The sequence below is a fragment of the Tinamus guttatus genome, unplaced genomic scaffold, assembly GCF_059628265.1.
Source record: "Tinamus guttatus ecotype Peru unplaced genomic scaffold, ASM5962826v1 Tinamus_guttatus_pri_ptg000470l, whole genome shotgun sequence".
Taxonomy (NCBI): domain Eukaryota; kingdom Metazoa; phylum Chordata; class Aves; order Tinamiformes; family Tinamidae; genus Tinamus; species Tinamus guttatus.
In genome coordinates this window covers 1,343,840-1,357,992 of record NW_028289004.1, presented here as the reverse complement: position 1 = coordinate 1,357,992, position 14,153 = coordinate 1,343,840, and the positions used below count along the sequence as shown (strand labels likewise).

Here is a 14,153-nt window from a genome sequence, read left to right as displayed (position 1 = left end):
CTGTGTCAATCTAGGTGAGAGTAAGTGATGTGAATATGTCTGAGCACTAAGGGAGAAAAACAGTGCAAGGTGCAGAGTGAAGTCCTGTGTACCGTGGATTCTTATTTCTGATGGTGGTCTATAGCAGATGTGTATGAGGAAGTATAGAGATGGGAAAATGTATAGTGATACATTTCTCTAAATATTCCCACCATTTCCAGCAACTTGTGGCTTGGGGACTTCCTGAGACAACAGCAGTAAATTTTGTATTTATCAAGAAAATTTGGGCAGGGGAAAGGAGTATAGATTTGTAAAGAGATTGTTTTCTGCATATTACAATTGATTGATTGCTGTTTTTGTAGCCTCTTCACCTTTGCTGCAAACTCAAAGCCAACCAAAGAAACCCTGGAACAAACTGAAACAAACCCCTAACAAATTATTCTTGAACTTGGCAGGGTAAGGAGGGTTGGGGTTAGAGAAATTGGGGAGAAACTGAACTGAGGAAGGAGCATCTGGGGGCCCTTTAGAAGTTATGAAATCATAATCTGAGATGTAATGTCTCCGATCTCTTAGTTATGGATCACTAAGGAGGATGCCATGCCTACAACACAGGGAGAGGACAGTGAGCACCTTTCTGTGCTCCTTAGGACTTGCCACCTCGGGATGTTCTTGTTCCCCGCGGGGAATAAGGAAGCAGATCTCAGCAGCACAGAGTACCTTGGAGCTTCCAAATCCAAGCAAAAAAATTTGTGGCTGAAGTTGCCAAGTTATAGAGGAGAAGCTTGTTTTTGAAAGGGAGAGAAGGGAATGGGAAGAAAGGGAGAAAATCCTTTCGTAAATTAGTATTAGGAAACTTTCAAATTTATTCTGAGACTGATTTATTTTATAACTTATCCCACAGTTTCAGAGGAAAGCTTTTTGAGATTGAAGTTAGAACACATGATACAAAACTGAAATTGCACCATAACTGAAAGCATTATTTTGTCATACCTTAATTCTGTTTGTTCAGTGGTCTGAACACTATTTACACAAGCCAAAAAAAAAGAGTTTTATTATGTATTAAACTATTTCCATCAGGTTTGTAACCCTGCAGAGGGATTCAGAGAAATAAAGGAGAAGCAGGTAGTGGGGCATGATGGGGAGAAAGGGAAATGGGAGCCTTCTGTAGACAGGGAGGGGAGAGGAAAGCAGCTGGGATTGAGAGCATGGTAGAGCAAGCAGACGGATAAATCGTGTGGTGCCTCTGCAGGGATCAGCGTAGCTGACTGCCAGGGGAATGAGGGAGCAGTCCCTGGAGGCTGCGAGCTGGCCGGCAGCAGATAGCTCCAGGGAGCAGTATTGGCTTCAGGTGGATACAGGTTCCTCTTTCGATGTCCAAAAGTGTTGATCTGTGCAGTGGCCTATCTAAACAGGGTGTTACTTTATGTAATGGAGTGTCTTTCTTTAAAGTTGTGCTCTTCCAACTAATAAATAACACATTTTAATGTTATATCATTAATATTTAACTTGTTTTCACGCAGGGCAGATTTGAGTCAAAGTTTGAATTGTCTTGGAAGCGGTTAATGATTTTTATTTTATTTTTCATGATTTTATTTTTTTTTCCAGCAAAGCTGGAATGCATATCAAATTCTATGATATCATGGTAGGTGTAAGCTTACTGGGGACGGTTCGGCTTATTTTTAGGGACCCAATTTTGTTGTAAGCTTTGCTTATCTGACTTTCTTTTGTTTCATAAGAAGAATCATAAAACTTGGGTGTTACTGTTGAGAGAATCTGGTTAGTTCCAAACAGGTTTGGTCGGAGAATGATAACCAGTAAAAAGAATTTACCCCCACACTTCTTTTTCATTGTATTTCCTGTAAAATTTAAAGAAGATACTAACTTTCTCTTTGCATGCCCATTAGAGATAACTGTTATGAATTTCAGAACAACCTAAATTTGGTCGATTTGAAGAAAAAAATACTTGAATATTTTTCAAAAAGAATTAGCTTCAAAAAAATTACACTGTGTTTGGGACATCAGCCCAGCTCGTTATAAATCCATGTACTTGTTCTCTGTCACCTAAAGTGCACAGAAGCATGAGGTTTTGCTACAAAAGAGATGTTACTGGGTTTAGTCTGACAACACATTATGTAGGAACCGAGCCATTTTACAGCAAGTGTTAATGCTTTAGGACATACAAACGCTTAATTTGCCAGCAACAATTATCTGCTGCTCCTATTGCTGATAAAGTAATCATAGTATGTGTAAACCTCTTCCTGGATATGGATCAACAAATTGCACACAGTTCTGAAATGGGATTGGTAAATATTTCAAATCTCTCTAGTGTTTAAAAAATGTCTTGAAGAGGCAATTAATCTCGAGTGCTGTGTTTACATTACTGTTGCAAACATTTTTAAGTGATTTTTGTTGTTGCTGTTGCAAATAGTGAGTTCTAAACCCCCCAAAAATAATGTCAAATGAGATAAAAATTACGATGTTGTGTTTGTGTTTAATGATAGTTCAATGTTTAAATGATATTTAACCAATAATGTGTTTTCTTACTAAAATTGATAAATATTCATCAAAATAAGCTCATAGCCACCATTTGTTTTCTAAACTTTTGCTCTAGCCTGAAGAATCTTAATTAAGAAAAGAATATGGCTTACTGGAATCTTTTTTTGTTTGTTTTTCTTCCCCCTTCTTTTAGTTCAAATGCCCCGTCATCCTTTCGGATGTTTCATCCTTTCACAGTTGAACAGTATTGCTCAGTATTGGCCCTGGGCCATCTGGGTTCCAGATTACAAATCCTGGGCATAGCTAAAGGAATTGTCAACCTGACTGCTGAAGGGAATAAGCACTAATCCAGCACCCATTTCCCTTCACAGTACATGCAGAGTCTGCCTTCACACGTATGAAGGAAGGATGAGAGAAGGCAATTTTTTTTTCATAGAAGAATTTTCTTTTCAGATGAGCTAGAAGTAGAGTCTCTGGATAGGAGAACACATTTAACACATTTGTGGGCTTTTATTTTCCCTCCTGTTTTTCCTTTTGACCCAATCGTGCCTCAGGGTGAATCAAGCAAAATCTGTATGTAGTAATGATGGATGGATTGTAGGAAAGAGAGAGGATAATGTTATGCTGCTGTCTTGCAGTCACTTTTTCAGACTTGAACTCATTTATTTTCTGTTTTTGCTTTCAGAAGAAACAATGCAGGTGACAGGGAGAAGGCACTACAAGTTATGCTTCAAGTCCTGCAGACGTGTGATCGCCCTGCTCCAGATATGTTTTGCTTATGTGGGAGGATCTACAAGGATATGTTTATTGATTCTGATTATAAAGATACCAGTAGTCGAGATCATGCCATTGAATGGTAACAGCAAAAAAAAAAAAAAAAAAAAACAACAAAACAAACCCTCTCTTTTTTCAGACTTATACTTCTGTTTGTAAAAAGCAAGGCTGTGACAGTTAAAAAAGATCAAATGTCCTACTTTCAAATGTTTTATAGTGCTGATTGAACAACTGGTATACTGGGAACCAGAACTTTGGAAAGCACTTATTTTTCTATATATTTAAGTTTTCCTTGCTTTTATAGACTTTGTTATGAATATAGAATGATGCAGTTTATTGGAGGAGGTACTCGCCTAACACATATTCACAAATGTACCTTTGTGTAGTCATAAAAACTACTCCAAGAGTCCCATTGGTACGAACTAGTTATACTATCCTTGCGGCAAACTGAGAGTTTAAAACACCTACTAAAACTTTGTAGTATTTAGTTCTATTACAATGTGAGACATTTAGCTCATTAACTTAGGTGACTCCTCGCCACAGGTATCGCAAAGGATTTGAACTCCAGTCAACTCTGTACTCTGGAATCAACCTTGCGGTTCTGCTGCTTGTCGCAGGGCAACAATTTGAAAGCTCAATGGAACTGAGAAAAATAGGTGAGTATCCACACTGCATTGCAGACAAGCTCCTGCCTGCCTTTCCAATGAAAGCAAAAGGAGGGGGGAAATAATATATATATTTATAAAGATGGACTATGTGGATATAAAGGCAGTCCAGACTTTTTATGTTGGATCACAAGTGGCAGACTAAAACCCATCCCCCAGAGGGATTTTGAAGGAACATTTGTTCATTCTTGCCTTGGGATATCTTTCTAGCAAGTAGGCCCACCTAAAGGACCCCAGAGGATGGGAAGGAAACAAGAGAATAAGAAAGCTCCACCTGTTAACTGCCTCTCCAGCACTACTGAGATTATCCCATTGCATAATCAACAGGGGGCAAAGGCATGGCCCGACTTTCCTCAGTGAGGCCAGGAAAGACTCCATGGGGTTTCTGTTGTCCCTGAACTGAAAGATTCCCTCCAGGAAAATCACATGGAAGGCTCTACCAGGATGGTTAGTAGCCTACCTAGATTCAGATGTCATTCAAATAAGCGCTAACTAAAATTTGCCACTCTACACATAGGTCTATAAATAAATGGTATGGTAGAAACAAATATTCAGTTCTTTTGAGAAAAATTATAATTGATGACTACAATAACTATATTTGGAATCAAATCCTGTCTGAAACACACACTGTACCTCAAAGGTGAAGAAAGCAAAGGAGACTTTTAACCACTCCGGTGTCCTTATTCTAGTGTGGCTTTTCATAAGCCTCTAACTGGTGATCTTTTGCAGCAGATGCCGATCTTGAGGATACAGGGATGGACAGCTTATACTGAAAATCAGGAGGCAGATAGCACAAGAGCTTTTTCAGCATCATGTGTGATAGGAGTTCTGGCTGTCTGAAATGTTTTGGGGATGTTACTTGCTATTTTTTTCTTTTTTGTTTAAGCACTAATGCTAAATCAAATCTTACTAGTCTTAGTATGAATTTGGTATGAATATGTTCTTACTGATAGAAAAAATATGTTTTTTCACCTTTTACAGGTGTACGTTTAAACAGCTTACTGGGAAGAAAAGGAAGCCTAGAAAAAATGAACAGTTACTGGGATGTGGGGCAGTTCTTCAGTGTGAGCATGCTGGCTAATGACGTTGGTAAAGCAGTACAAGCAGCAGAGAAACTTTTTAAGCTGAAACCTCCAGTATGGTATGTTGGTACAGGCAGTACCTTCAGTATCCAGCCCTGGGAAATACACAAAGCAATCATGTAAACACTTTGTGACTTAACTGGATCTTTACATTTCAGATTTTTGTAACTCTTAACTTTATAGTCTAATTCTATATTTTCATAACAAAAGAGGAAGAGGTGTTGGCGAGAAATTAAGTTACCCTTCATTGCTGGGTTTGTATTCCATTGAAGCACAAGCCTTGTAGGAAACAATTTGGAAATCAGTGATGATTCCTTGTGAAACAGAATTCTTTTCAGAGTCTAGATAGCTGCTACCCATTCTGCCTAGTTTGTGACTGACTTTTTTTTTCTTTTTTCCAAATCATGTAACTACTCATGTAACTATACTGTTTTCTAATAAGGTGCTGTTCATGAATGCCTATGTGAGCTTATGACTTAAGGTTTTCATACTTAGGATTTTTCACTAAATTTTCTGTTATTTCTAGAAATCTGTAAAAAAAAAAACCAACATAATCATTTTCATTTATCGTAGCTTTGTAATTTTGCTGTTGATTACATTTGCAGTTACTTGTTGGATATATAAGTAAAGTGCTTTTAGTATCTGGTCAAATTCTTTGTTCTCTGCTAACTCACTAATTCAATACATTCTAGGTACTTGAAATCTTTAGTTCAGAATGTGATGTTAGTTCAACATTTCAAGAAACTCAACATAGAACATTCTCCTAGACAAGAAAGATTGACATTCTGGCTAGATATAATTTTTGAGGCATCGAAAGAAACAACCAACGGACTGAGATTTCCAGTAAGATGTTATGCTAAACAAGTTCTGTATGTCTTATGTTTCTGGACAGGATATAACAGGAATTGGAAGACTCTAAACACAGCAATTATATGCTTAGCTGCCTGTTGTTTCATTGCATTAACTAAAAACCTGTTTTCTGCTAATCTTCACTTTTTCAAACATTTAACCCGCCATCCTGAGAACATCCTAAAAAATCTTTGCAAGTCTACTGTAACAAATCATGATTATACAGTTCTGCACATAGGAAAACAACTTCTTCCTGCCTTGCTCTGACTTTCAACCACTCCCCAGATTATACACAGGGGTTACTTATTATCTATACCAGTGTGTTGTATTTTTCCTGAGATACTCTTTTGTGAAAGCTCTTGTTTTACTAATGTAAAGTGTTCTCTTCTCAGGTTTTAGTGATTGAGCCAACTAAAGTCTACCAGCCTGCATATGTATCAATAAACAATGAAGCAGACGAGAGATCTCTGTCTTTGTGGCATGTCTCTCCCACTGAAATGGTAAAATTACTGGCAGATGCATCTCATGTATTCTGAGCTTGATTCATTGTGCTCAAAATCTTTCTCACGTATAAATTTGGAAGCTTTACAATTCTTTAAAGCTTGTTACATTTCTGTGAAGTGAAGTCTCTTTTATGTACTTATTGAGAATAGAATTTTTACAGAGAAAATAAAAGAGGAATCTAAGGTTAGAACTTGGATGTTCTTATCCTCTAATTTCAAGCTTGACCATGCTTCTTAGAAGTGCTTGGGCTGCTTGCCCTGATCCTAGTATTTCTCATTAGAATTGTGTGGGATTTATTAAGCTTAGAACTGTATAGAAAGTAGAGACCAATATTGGATTTAACATTACAGGAACTGTAAAAGCTTCCAGAATTATAAAAGTAGAGCTAGAAGAAAAAAGTGCAGGTCTGTGACAAAAAAAGAAAATAAGCCAAGAGATAAGATCTTTTGGTGTCTTGGATTGTTGGATAATGTGTAGGGGATTAGTAAAGGAGTATGCATTATTATGGACTGTATAATCATTTAAAATGAGGAATAATTGCAGTTTCATATTGAAGGAGTCGAAACCCAGGATGTATTTGGCCAACACTCCCTAATGTCAGAAAGACATAGGTGGAAGATAGTCTAAAACTGTAGAAAGGTGAATTGTAGAAAAAAAGGCATGTTAATCAAAACAAGAGGAGACCACATAATTACCAGGACCTGTAAATCTCTTTTCAGGTATACTCTGCTGTTTCATTGCTTCTAGTGAATGTAATGTCAATTTTGCCTTGGTATTAGGGCATAGCTAGCTGTGTTAAATAAGGCCCAGCTAGTAGCTGGGGATTTATGAAGGGCTAGGTTTTTAGACACAGGCTGTCCTTCCTGCAGTGCACCTCACTTGACCTGAGCAATTGGCTAAATGTCTCTCAGGAAGCAGTGGGAAGTTTCCATTCCCTTTGAGCCTGAGCAGCTTAGAGAATATTGAAACTTAGAGTCTGTGCCATGTTTAATATAAAAAGTTGTATTTACAGAGTCAAAACACAATGTTTAGTAAACTGTACTTCAAACTTCATTCTTCAAATTGAATTTTACATGAGGAAATACAGCCTATACATCTACCTACCCATCAAGCTTATTTGAAATTAAAAAACAAAAAGCTTGACTTAGAAGGAAAGTTTTTGTTTATTATGCTTTGATTTTCTTTTCACTAGTAATTCACGATACACATCTTGACTGATACACAACTTTGTTCTTTACAGAAGCAGATTCACGAATGGAATTTTACCGCTTCCTCCATTAGGGGAATAAGGTCAGTATCTCTGAAAACATGTAAGTGTGATTTTATGATTGTCTTAAGTGGGAAATCTGGATTCTGCCTTAAGCCTCTGCTTTGCCTGGCTTGGTGTAAAGCTTCTTCTGTTCAGGTTGGTTTGAAACACATCACAAAGTTTACCATGCATGATCAGAGCTGTGTATTTCTAATGGGAACTCACCTAAAAATGTGTGTGTGTTCATGCCCTTCTAAATCGCTCTGTGTTCAATTGTGTACCTGCATTTTTTTCATATTCATTAAACTTCTCAGTTAATGAGATCCTATTGCATTGCCCATTGCACTGACAGCTAGAATTCAGATAACTAAATTGAAGTGATTGTCTGTGATTGTCTTTTCTATTTAAAAATCTTTTAGCTAGAATTTGGTTCACTAGAGGACTGCTAAATGAGGCACTGACATGTATTGTGCTGAATCCTTCGTCTGGAAGGAGATGGCCAGGAAAGCATCTCAAGGATTAACTTTTAAATAATTAAAGTAGTTGCATTTTGTTACATCTAGATTGACAATAACGCTAATGACCAAAAAAAATAGATTTCCAAATATTAGTACAAAGGAAGATCAGAATATTACCTGTAAATAACAGAATTGCTCTGTCGAACTCAATTAGTAGAAAAGAATTATATTTGCTATAATCACTTGCAAAATACAAGACTTTAGGAGCTTACTTATACATCCTGGAGTAGGCCACTTACTGCCAGGAAAGCAAGGGACAGAGATGCTGCAAACTAGGGGAACTGAAAGTGAAGGGAATGCAGCTGAGCATTTCCCATCTCCCTGACTCTGGGAATCACATCACTGTCCTAGGCCTCCCTAGGACATTAAATGACTATTGGCAGCTCTGTGTGTAACGCCACTGCCAAGGGCTGTGCTGCTATTCATAGAGACCTAGACAGATTGGTGAGTTGGGCAGAGAGGAACCTCCTGAGGTTCAACAAGGACAAATGCAGGGTCTTGCACCTGGGGAGGAATAACCCCAGACACCAGTACAGATTAGGGGTTGACCTGCTAGAAAGCAGCTCCGCAGAGAGGGACTTGGGAGTCCTGGTTGACAACAGGTTAACCATGAGGCAGCAATGTGCCCTTGTGGCCAAGAAGACCAGTGGAATTCTGGCCTGCATCAGGAGGAGCGTTGCCAGCAGGTCGAGAGAGGGGATCCTGCCCCTCTCCTCAGCTCTGGCCGCACCTGGAGTATTGTGGGCAGTTCTGGGCTCCCCAGTACAGGAGGGATGTGGAGCTTCTAAGTAGGGTCCAGCATAGGGCAACGAAGATGATTAAGGAACTGGAGCATCTATCATATGAGGAAAGACTAAGCGAGCTGGGCCTGTTTAGCCTAGAGAAGACTGAGAGGGGATCTAATCAGTATAAGTACCTGAGGGGTGAATGTAAGGAGCATGGAGCCACACTCAGTGGTGGCCAGTGACATAACAAGGGGTAATGGGTACAAATTAAAATAGAGGAAGTTCCATCTCCATGTGAGGAAGAACTTCTTTACTGGAACAGGCTACCCAGAGAGGCTGTGGAGTCTCCTTCTCTGGAGATCTTCCAAACCCACTTGGATGTGACCTGTGCCACGTGTTCTAGGTGACCCTGCTGGAGCAGGGAGGTTAGACTAGATGGTCTCTAGGAGTCCCTTCCAACTTCAACCTTCTGTGATTCTGTGATTTGGACATAGGTTGTCTCATACCTTCACTATTTCTTTCTAAAAGCATGTTTTCATTTAAATGAAGGTAATTTATTAGTCCAGTGTAATATGAAATGGATGCAAAGTTGTTATGCTCAGCAGCACCACAGACCTGAATAACACGGCAAACCATTTCTAAAACGCAAATTAATTACCTTCAGTCAACACATGGCACAGAAATTAATTGCAGCTTAGAAAGATAACTTAATTAAAGCGAGATACATAATTCATTTGCTTTGATTCTTAATCACTGGTGGGAATTGCAAAGTTCAAAGAGGAATTTTTTTTAATACTTAATGGAGTTACATGTTTGTTTTGTGTCACAACTTTGTCATACTCTTCAAATTGCATTAGTGCGCAATATTTTGAAATATTTTTAGTATGAAATATTAATGATGATTGCTCAGTGTTTGTAACAGAAATAGAAAAACATCCTTCCTGCTCCATTCTTCTCATAGTTAAATCCAAAGTAACTTTTCTCGATTCAACTTTTACAGCATATCCAAGTTTGATGAAAGGTGTTGTTTTCTTTATGTGCATGACAACTCCGATGACTTTCAAATCTACTTTTCTACAGAAAACCAGTGTAGCAGGTAAGTTCAGTATATTTGTGGGTATTAAATGAGAGAACTTTGCCCTAAGTATGTCTGGTTTAGTAAAGTTTAAAAGCTGGTTATTTTGGTTGAAAAATGAAGTATTGATTATCTTGTTTTCTTCTTCCTTTTCCTGATTTAGAAACAGTGAGCTAAATTCAGTGGTTGTCCCATTGTCCCATTACACTTAAATTGCTCTTTAGTTCCGATCTGTCTACATTACAAGCCATTAGATCTAAAGAAAAAGGCTTTGGTTAAGATAGCTTATTCCAGCTTAGAACTATTATTACCCTCTTTTCTGTCTGTCTTGACTGTGTCATGAAAGGTACTATATTGTTTTATATTCCCTCATGTACTTTTTCAATTGGCTTTAATCTAGATATAATGCAAATTATAGCTCATATTATTTCACAGATACACAATACCACATAACAGGTATTTGAATAATCTCTGTAGATTAACATTTTTCCCTAAACAGTAAGCATGCTAACTGAATTTCGAACTAAATCTCAGAACTAAATCTTTATAGACCAGATTATTTTAGGGAGTTGGTATGTAACGTATAAATGTTCCAAAGTTAAAGTAGGACTGGCTTATTAATATATTTAATATTTAGGGATAGACTGTATATTTAATTTTCTTGCAATATTTATTATGCATATATTACATATGCTTTTCAATGTGTGTTTGATGTTCTTCATTATATGAAATGGGATAATCACAAAGACAGCAAATAATAAATGAGACCTATGTCTAAACATGTTAGTCCATGTGTTTGAAAGCCCACTGTGTGAAAAATCTGTTTAATCTCTTCCTGAAAGGATATTTTTCTTTGATCCTGCTATATTTGATATTTTTTAGATTCTGTGGTTTGGTTAAAGAAATTTTGTCTGATGCAGTTGGCAATACTTTGGAACTAGAAGGAGAAATGGATGGTGACACTCTGGAGGTATGTCAAGGATAAAAGATCTAAAAGCTCCAAAACTTATTTTCTAATTTCCTTGCCTTTTTCATATCAGTATCCTGAATAGACAGGTTTTCTTTAGTACCCTCCATCTAGTGGCCTGAAATTTAGGATAATTTCTGAGGTGAAGAAAGAGGGAATTTCAGTGACGCATGGATATTTCAATAGCAGAATCGCTACTTGTAATTGCTAATTGTAGAAGTTTTCATTTTGCACAGGCAATTCCTATGAAGCCACAGAGGATAACCTGGAGTTTTCCCACATTGTCTCTTTTTTTTTTAAACCTAGGATGGCATGAAGGGAGATTTGTGCACACCTGGTCATCTCTGACGCTATGAAACTACATTATGCTCCGTATTTTTACTTATTATGAAAGTTCTGTCAGAAATTGTTAGAGGTGATGTCTGAAGGTCTTCTTTCACCAGCACTGTTTTGCTGAATTTGTTTTAATGCTGTGATCCTTGTTTAGACAGATGTATTTGGAAGTTGCTTAGGAAAGATTGTTTGTAAAGCAAATAACAATGGACATTTTGGAAGCTGTATAATATACCAGGTTGGCATGCAGCCTAGTAAGTAACTGATAGAACTATTAAAGCTTTTTGTAATCTGAAAGGTGAGCGCTAACAATTTGTGTACTACTTTGTTTATCTTTTCTGTCCGCAGTATGAATATGACTATGATGAAAATGGTGACAGGGTAGTTCTAGGAAAAGGCACCTATGGGATAGTTTATGCCGGAAGAGACCTTAGCAATCAGGTCCGAATAGCCATCAAAGAAATACCTGAGAGGGACAGCAGGTAAGGACCTAGTTTATTGTTAAATTTACATTGCTAATGAAAGTGCACTTTACTGAAAATTTTGTTCTTTTTAAAAAGTATTTTCCTTTGGCTATTTTTTTAATACTGCAATCATGTATTATATAAAATTAAGAAAATAATCAAGTATTATTTCCTCCTAGTATTCAACAGTACCTTTTTGAGAATAAGGACTTTTTTATTGCTTGAAAATGAGTTTATACATATATGTATGTATAAAATATTTCATAATGTTCTAGGACAAGAAATATTTTCAAGTGCAAGTTGCAGTTGTATCTTATTTTTACTTTTTGGGGGTGCTGGGTTGTGAAGCAAGAGATAAAGAGTTCCCACGGCAAAGACAGTATTACACAATGATGCAGAAAAGATATACGTATAAATACTTTCTTTGAGGGCACGTTTATCCCTCTGGGTTCCTCTTGGCTCTACCTCTGTAGCTTTTCTGAGTAGGTAGCTAGTCATGCTGCATTGTGAAAGTCACGGACAAAATATTTGCTGAGAACTGGAACAAAATCCGTTCTGTTTGTAAACTAGCATTTCAGCATAATCTAGGACTTTTTTTGCATCATCAGCTACTCCTCAATTTACTTTTTTTTAATAGATATTCTCAACCTCTTCATGAAGAGATAGCACTGCATAAATATTTAAAGCATCGGAACATTGTCCAATATCTTGGATCTGTTTCAGAAGATGGATACATTAAGATTTTTATGGAGCAGGTGCCAGGAGGTTTGTACCATTCTGTGCTTTAGTATCTTAAAGGGTAAAACAAGATTCAGGTTTTCTACCAAAGATCCAGACACAAACATTCAATCCGTAGCTAAATTTATCTGGGACATTTAAAATATTGTTATTAAAACCAATTTGATTTGTTATAAATAGTGGGAGTGTGGATGACCTGTCTCCCAATCCAGTGATCCATGACTTGATTTCTTTCAGGACCATTCTATCCTCTATCACTAGATGTTTCCAGAAATTCATTCCACATTTACGGGTCTGTTTTGGTCTCTTGACAGAGGAAATCATAGAATGCTTAAGGTTGGAAGGGACCTGTAGAGGTCATCTAGTCCAACCCCCCTGCACACCCAGGGCCAGCTAGAGCACGTGGCACAGGACTGCGTCCAAGCGGGTTTGGAAGATCTCCAGAGAAGGAGACTCCACAACCTCTCTGGGCAGCCTGTTCCTTATCAGCTGTTCCAAATCTGCTGTCCTTCACCCATGATTCACAGATTATTATAGTATATAACATAATACAGTGTTACCTACTGTGACCTGTATTTCATTAAGAGCCAAGTGGTAGCCAGTCCCAGTACTGGCAGTCATTAGACTGAAGTGAGGGAGATGCATCCAGTCCGGTCACATAACACATATGCACATAATGGAGGTGGAAACTGAGCTGGCAAGGAAGACAGAACCAGGCAGGAGCAGCAATTGCTCTGACAGATCTAGGAAAAAAATGCCTAATTGCAGGTACTGCATTTCTCTTGCGTACCGGGATATTGAGCAAAACATTACTCCAGCCTTAAAAGTTTCACATCAGTCTTGGGATTTTGCTATTTTGACACAGTCTCTTCTTAACCAATACAGGCAGCCTCTCAGCTCTCCTAAGGTCTAAGTGGGGCCCAATGAAAGAACCCACTATAAAATTTTACATCAAGCAGATTCTAGAAGGGCTTAAGTATCTTCATGAGAACCAGATTGTACACAGAGATATAAAGGTAAATTTTCCTCCACTGTCTGATATGGTTTCTCTTTGATTTTGTTTGTTACTTTAACCTCAAATAGAACTTGCAGTAAGATTTCAAGGAAGCTTAAAAGTAAGACAAGAATAAAACAGTCCCTTTATCTTCTGCTCCTGGAAAATTCCTTTGTGGAAAGGTAAATTATAAAGATAACTTGAAGGAATATTGAGATTGAAGATTGGAATCTTTGTATTCATCTGTCTTCTCTTTCTCTCTCTCTCTCTTTCTCTCTCTTTCTCTCTCTCTCTCCTCTCTTCTCTCTCTCTCCCCTCTTCTCTCTCTCTCCTTCTCTCACTCCTCTTTCTCACTTCTCTCTCTCCTCTTTCCTCTCTCCTCTCTCTCCTCTCTCTCTTTCTCTCTCACTCTTTCTCTCTCTCTCCTCTCTCTCTCTCCTTTCTCTCTCCTCTCTCTCCTCTTTCTCTCTCTCTTTTTCTCTCCCTCTCTCCATCTCTCTCTCTCCTTCTCTCTCTCTCTCCTTCTCTCTCTCTCTCCCTCTCTCTCTCTCCTTCTCTCTCTCTCTCCTTCTTTCTCTCTCTCCTTCTCTCTCTCTCTCTCTCTCTCTCTCTCTCATATACAACCCACAGGGGGATAATGTTTTGGTGAACACCTATAGTGGTGTGGTAAAGATATCTGATTTTGGTACTTCCAAGTGGCTGGCGGGAATCAATCCCTGCACTGAAACATTTACAGGTAAG

The 14,153-nt window shown here is 38.0% G+C and overlaps 1 protein-coding gene across 1 annotated transcript in view; it reads left to right on the top strand.

The window, feature by feature from the left end:
• The window catches only part of MAP3K15 (mitogen-activated protein kinase kinase kinase 15), a 66,476-nt gene that overhangs the window by 40,245 nt on the left and 12,078 nt on the right, over positions 1 to 14,153 (top strand). The window contains 12 exon segments of the mRNA XM_088532726.1: positions 3,161 to 3,331; positions 3,793 to 3,905; positions 4,896 to 5,055; positions 5,689 to 5,839; positions 6,238 to 6,345; positions 7,590 to 7,639; positions 9,842 to 9,937; positions 10,799 to 10,886; positions 11,565 to 11,698; positions 12,318 to 12,445; positions 13,304 to 13,434; positions 14,043 to 14,148. Coding sequence (XP_088388852.1) covers positions 3,161 to 3,331; positions 3,793 to 3,905; positions 4,896 to 5,055; positions 5,689 to 5,839; positions 6,238 to 6,345; positions 7,590 to 7,639; positions 9,842 to 9,937; positions 10,799 to 10,886; positions 11,565 to 11,698; positions 12,318 to 12,445; positions 13,304 to 13,434; positions 14,043 to 14,148 — 1,436 coding nt within the window.